The sequence below is a fragment of the Physeter macrocephalus genome, chromosome 4, assembly GCF_002837175.3.
Source record: "Physeter macrocephalus isolate SW-GA chromosome 4, ASM283717v5, whole genome shotgun sequence".
NCBI classification, from domain to species: Eukaryota; Metazoa; Chordata; class Mammalia; order Artiodactyla; family Physeteridae; genus Physeter; species Physeter macrocephalus.
The window spans coordinates 142,417,659-142,424,459 of record NC_041217.1 but is presented as its reverse complement, the minus strand read 5'-3'; the positions used below and the strand labels follow the sequence as shown (position 1 = coordinate 142,424,459).

Here is a 6,801-nt window from a genome sequence, read left to right as displayed (position 1 = left end):
ATAACTGATTCACTTTGTTGTAAAGCAGAAACTAACACACCATTGTAAAGCAATTATACTCCAATAAAGATGTTAATAAATAAATAAATAAATCCACTCATAAAAAAAAAAAAAAAAAAAAAGAAGGGGAGGCGGTGTTACTGTGAAAAGTCAGGTGACCTGGTTTCTAGTCCAGATTATGTGTCCAGCCAGTTTGGTGACCACAGGCAAACTGTATAATCTCTCTGGGTCTCAGTTTCCTCAGAGGTTGTACAATACCAGCTTTTCCCAAAGAGTCATTTGTTATACACTAGTGTGCTGAAATATGTTAATTGGTGCTCCATGAAAAAAAAGGACAAAAAAGTCTGGATAGGACTGAATTAAATTAAGATAAACATAAGATAAATAGTTTCTCAATGGTGGGATTTATAAGAGCATTTAATGTGACTCTCTGGGGGAGAGGACAGAGCACATAGCATGTGTTTCTGGGAGCACATCAATAGACAAGCGCAAGTAATGACTAGCTGCAAAGTATGACTTGTCCTTTCTCCCCCTGTGTCCCATCCTCGCACATGTTTACAGCTGGAACATACACACTGAGGTATGCTAAAGGATATTTATGGGGTTTTCTATGAGAGGACAAGTTTTATCTACATTTGGAAAGAGGGAAAATTTTAACCCAGGGTAAATAAGGTAAATCATCAGAAGAAAGTACATATGCTACCAAGCTCTAGATCCAGAACATGCAGTTATTGGTATACACTTGACATTTAGCAAGTATATTTTGAAGATATACTATTAAGAGAAAGAGGGAGAACATTTGTGAAATAGAGCATGAGAGAGTGAAAGTCCTAATTTTTAAAACTATATTTCTTGAAACAGCCTAAAAGTATAGTGACAAATCTCTTATCTAAACTTTTGTGAAACTCTGCATACATGATTCCTATAGTCACATACAATGGTATATGGCCTTGTTTGGGGATGGATAAGCAAAAGAGCATGAGCTTGGTATGTAGGCATAAAGACCTAGGTGAGGATTTCAGCTGTTCCCATTTTTATGTGTGACTTCTCAATGAGCTTCAGTTTTCTCACTTGTAAAGAGAAATCCCTGGTGGCACAATGGTTAAGAATCTGCCTGCCAATGCAGGGGACACAGGTTCAAGCACTGGTCCAGGAAGATCCCACATGCCGTGGAGCAACAAAGCCCATGTGCCAAAACTACTGAGCCTGTGCTCTAGAGCCCATGAGCCACAACTACTGAGCTTGCAAACCTAGAGCCTGTGCTCCACAACAAGAGAAGCCACTGCAATGAGAAGCCTGCGCACCGCAACGAAGAGTAGCCCCTGCCTGCTGCAACTAGAGAAAGCCCATGCACAGCCACGAAGACCCAACACAACCAAAAATAAATAAATAAAAATAATTTTTTTAAAAAAAGAGAAATCTCTTCCCTTGTAGCTTGTTTTAATGGTCAATGAGTAAGCATAGGTAAAGCAGGTAGCAGAGTAGTTGATACACAGAAGATGTTCAACAAAATATTTTCTACCTTCCATTACTGAGAGTCCTCAGCATGGACAGATACTAGAGTTTGTCAGGCATAGTATTTCGTACTTGTGTGACAGGCACTTGATAAGTGTTTGAACATGAATAAACTCTGATTTCCAAACAGTGAAATCTTACACATCTCTCAAGATGTGGCTTAAATATCAGTTCTTCTATAGTGTTGACTGATTCCAAAAGCTGTGAAAGATTTTTACTTTGCCCCTGAACTCTAAGTACTTTGCTTTTATTTCTCTTATGTTATTTAGCATGTTTTTCCTTGATTTGCTGTTACTTGTAGACATGTTGTATCTTCCCTACAAGATGTAATCTCTCCTTGCAGGCAGAAAATGTCTTACTATCCTTTGTTTCTTTCAGTGCCTAGCATAGTTCTTGCTCAAAAATCATTTGCTAATGCTGGAGAGGGTGTAGAGAAAAGGGAACTCTCCTACACTGGGAGAGTGGGAATGTAAACTGGTGCAGCCATTATGGAGAACAGTATGGAGGTTTCTTAAAAAACTAAAACTAGAACTACCATATGATCTAGCAATCCTACTCCTGGGCATATATCTGGAAAAGACGAAAACTCTAATTTGAAAAGATACATGCACCCCAATGCTCATAGCAGCACTATTTACAACAGCCAAGTCATGGAAGCAACCTAAGTGTCCATCAACAGATGAATGGATAAAAAATATGTGCTACATATATACAATGGAATATTACTCAGCCATAAAAAAGAATGAAATATTGTCATTTGCAGCAACATGGATAGACCTAAAGATGATCATACTAAGTGAAGTAAGTCAGACCAAGAAAGACAAATATTATGGTTACCAAAGGGGGTTAGAGGTGGGGAGGGATAAATGAGGAGTATGGGATTAACACTACTATGTATAAAATAAACAACAAGGATTTACTGTAAAGCACAGGGAAGTATATTCAATGCCTTGTAAATGGAATAGAATTTGAAAAAGAATATATATATATATCTGTATCTATATCTATATCTATATATATCTGAATCACTTTACTGTATACCTGAAATGAGCACATTATAAACCAACTATAATTTAAAAAATTTGTTGAAAAAGTTATGAGGTGGCATCCTCTGACCAAGAGTGATGACTAATGGAGTTTTCATCAGCCCAAGTTAGGGCCCTCCAGGTCTTTCTATCACTTGTTAGATGGCTTTCTCTTTTTATAAGTGAATCTTGCCATTAATCCCATGTCTAGAAAAAAGTTCTAAAAGCCCTTTTTTGTGAGTCATCCTAGGAAGTCATTTGACACCTCTTCTCTTTTTTCCCACTGCACTTTAGGTAAATCTCTATAATAACTTTTACATATAGTATGTAATTCTATTTTTACAAGACTATTAACTCCTGGAGCAGAGGGCCCACATCTGTATCCCTACTTCCTAACAGATTTTGGGCACACACTAAGTAGTCAAAAAAAATATTTGCCAAATGAGTGAATGAAAAAATTCTGTATATTGTCACCGACATGACATGAACTCAGGGTGAAAAAAAATCAGCCAAGCTAAATGGATTTCTCACATATAGGGGCCCAGTGAAAGATGTTGCAGAAGTAACTCCCAGTGTCTTTTGGTGGGTAAAGTAAAGCCTGGGAAAAGGGGAGAAAAAACAGTCTTTGTGTTTCTTGGGTGAGACAATATTTAGGAAGGATGGGAGTATTTGTCAGGCAAGAAAGGGGAGAGGAATGGAAAAGAATAGAAACTCATGAATCTAGCACAAGTTCAAATTTTCTAAGAGTTCAACACAACAGATCGGGAATGATTCTTCTAAAGAAAATTTAGGCTTCCATATTAAAATGAATCTGGGAAAAGTGGAAAGAAGTAAGTTGTAGGAAATATTCACATCCTTAGTATCAAATGCAATGGAAATAGACCTAGCATTTGAATAACTTTTCTAAAAATTATGCCCTACCTCACGTTCCTCTTCTTGTTCTTTGCGAATCTGTTCCAAACGAAACTGTTCTGCCATCTCTCTCTCATGAGCTTCCCTCTGTTGATAAAAGAGAAAGGAATCCAATACTTAAGAAACACTGGCCTACTTTTTTTAAAAAAAGAAAAGAAAGAAAAAGAAAGAAAAAGAAAAGAAAAAAAGTTCATTTTCAGCATGACCCAGAGGTACACTGTGGAAATGAAAGTGTTTCTCTCTGGAACAAGGATGGAAAAAAAAGCAACAACAAAGCAAACCTCTATGATCATGGTGGGTTCCTATTCAAACATTTAGGTAGCTCTGGGTAGTGTAGCATTCAAGATCCTTCAGACCTTTCTCTGGTCTTCCTTTATGGTCTTTTCTGCCACCTCCCCTGTACCCAAATATCAAACTCTATTCACATCAGCCTCTATCTTGAACCCATGCTTTCTGGCCCCTTGCTGCTAACATACATTACTTCCTCTCCTACCCCCCCTTTCTCTATCCAGTTCAAATAAACAATCTCTTCTATGAAACCCTCCCTAGTACATTCCCATTTCTTGGCTCTCCAAAGAAGCTGGAAAAAACTTTCCACTGAAAATCCTGTTCATTGAACTCTCACAGAACTCAGTGCTTCCCTTACAACATTTAGGATCCTTGCCTAAGTGTTCCAGCTATCTGTGCTCTTGACTGAATATACTCTGCAGCACAATGTGAGCCTTCTTTTGAAGGCAGAAAGATTGGCTTATTCATTTTCCTCTCCTTCAATGCCCAGTACAGAAGCAGGTGCTCAAGAAGCATTAAATAAGTCAGTGGTTCTCAACCCTGCCTGCACATTAAAATCACCTGAAGAGCTTTTTAAACATTGCTAGATTTTACCACAGACTGATTAAAAACAAATGAAGTAAACACTAGGTCCATTTTTGTTTTCACTTCTCATGATTCTTGAAAAAATTTATCTTGTCAAAATGAACCATGCTTTAAGAACCTGAGGTAGAATTATATCCTTTCTGTTAATTGAAACTAGCTTTCTCCACTGCAAACCCAACTCTCTTAGGTTTCAAAATGATTAAAGGGCTGACATTTAAATAATGAAAGACTATTTAGGATTGAGTTCTTTATCTCAGACGTCCCCTGACCAAACCTACCTTTGCTCTGTCAGCCTCAAGTGAAAGGCGATAGGCCTCGTCTTGTTCTCTCTTCACATTTTCTCTGGCTTCTCGTTCATCCTTAAAAGAAAGGAAAATATTCAAATGCATTTTACCACATTACTGTTTTTAAAGAAAAAAACAATAATAATCCCCTTGTCTTACTCCTGTGTAAATTTATTATAATTAAACAAGACACTTTTAAAGTGTACAGTATAAATAAGCTAACAAATAATAAGGTGAGTAGCACAGTAGATAGTGAAAATAAGAATGTTTGAAGCCTAGTCTGCCACTTACAAATTGTGTGACCTTGGGCAAGTTATTTAATCTCTTTAGGTCTCAGTTTCCTCAACTGTGAAAAAGAAATAACATTTGTCTCATAGGGTTGTGAGAATTCAATACAATGATATATAAACTATCTAGCAAAGTACCTGACATTTAGTTCATTTTCACTGATTAGTTCCCTTCTCCTTTACTCCTGATTTTTCTAAGATAAACTTGGAGATTATCAGCATTGGGACTAAGGGCTGGGAGAGAGTAAAGGACTAGGGAGTAATATGGTCAGCACAGAAAGAGGCTGAAAGCAAAACACCCTGCTTAACTTTAGTCCACATCACACTACTAAAGCTTGGTTATCAAATAAGTATTTCCCCACAACATTCACACTCATGAAGTGTGGATAATGTAAGTTATCTAAGTTGAAGATCTTTTAGAATATTTTTAGTGTCTGAAGTGATTATGCCATCTGCCTACATTTAAATTGTGATTTCATATAAAATTAAAAATTAATTCAACTACCAGAATTTCTTATTTGTTAAATTCTGGAGTATAGCCAATATACATGTCCTTAAATTTAATAAATACCCACACCTGTTGACATTAGAGTATAGGTTTCCTTTCTGGTCATTTTGCACAATAGGCTGAATCATACATAAGTTACCGATATTTGACTGGTTTTGACCTATAAAAATGGAAATTTCATATGGTTTAACTTAATTCTTTTTGTCTCCTCAGTTCAATATATGCTTGCTCAGGCTGAGTATATGCTCAGCGCTGTCTTAGGTACTCCCTCTGATATCTATTCAAGACTGGCCTTCTCCCTGAAGCCTCATACTCCTTTTGGTTTCAATGATTCCATTAAGTCCACAATCTCTGGTATAAATAGTAGCCTTTCACTGATTCCTAACCTTTCAAATAAAAAATTAGGAAAAATTAGATGTTGCTGGCCTGAAGCTAATTGCTATACCATCTGTGATAAAAGAGTATGCCAGAGAAATTATATGTTGGGACAAAATATCAGGAACAATGTTTAACCTGAGAGACCACTTAGGCTGCAAAGTAGTCAGGATAATTTACGTGTTATGTAATACTACACATGAATAAAAACAGGTTTTAAAAACTCCTACTTGGAGACATACTTAGCCATTAGTATTTTTATTTTAAAGAAACAGAAGCATATTCCTTTAAAGATATTTTTACTGATTCCAACTGGGTATTTCCTACTTTGGTCTATATACTATAGTTTTACTATGACCAGATACAATCAGCCTGATAGGACATATTCTGTATGTTTTTGTTTATATTTGCATTTACTCTGTAAACACCCTCGCCCACTCAATATACAAGCTTGTACAGACTGGACACTTAATAGTTCATTTGGCCATGGCTGATCTATAGTTGATGTATAATATCTTCATTTTTTTATGTCACCAAGGAGAGGTAATGAGATTAGAAGACCTGTGTTCAACTCCTAGCCCCGCTAGTACCAAGCTGTGTGTTCTTGGGTAAACACTGTCTCCCTTTTCAGTCATTTATTAAATTAAAGAATTGAATTTTTAAGGAATCTGTGCCTCTGTGAACAACTCTATCTTTCCAAATTTAGATAGTCCTAATATTATCAACAACCTATGGGAGTAATCTTATCTTTTTACATTTCAAGTAGGGAAATATTTAAGATGTTTAGGATTTTAATTGTAACATATTTTCCTGACTCCACCCTTTCAAATTAGTTTAGATTTCTCTTGTAACATTCTGTCCTTTCCCTTTAAAACACTTATCACAATTGTATCAATTATCATATGATTATTTATTTAATGTGAGAGTTCCCCCACGACACTGTAAACACTATAAAGGCAGGGATCTTGTCTATATTACAAACCTCTGTATTCCAAGTGTTTCACACAATGCCTAGCTTTTGG

The 6,801-nt window shown here is 36.3% G+C and overlaps 1 protein-coding gene across 1 annotated transcript in view; it reads right to left on the bottom strand.

Annotated features, from left to right (window-relative positions):
- Window positions 1-6,801, bottom strand: part of FAF1 (Fas associated factor 1) — a 534,086-nt gene that overhangs the window by 53,958 nt on the left and 473,327 nt on the right. Inside the window, exons 16-17 of the mRNA XM_024119653.3 lie at window positions 4,604-4,684; window positions 3,462-3,539 (exon numbers count right to left, since the gene is read on the bottom strand). Coding sequence (XP_023975421.1) covers window positions 3,462-3,539; window positions 4,604-4,684 — 159 coding nt within the window. The remainder of the gene's footprint in view (window positions 1-3,461; window positions 3,540-4,603; window positions 4,685-6,801) is intronic.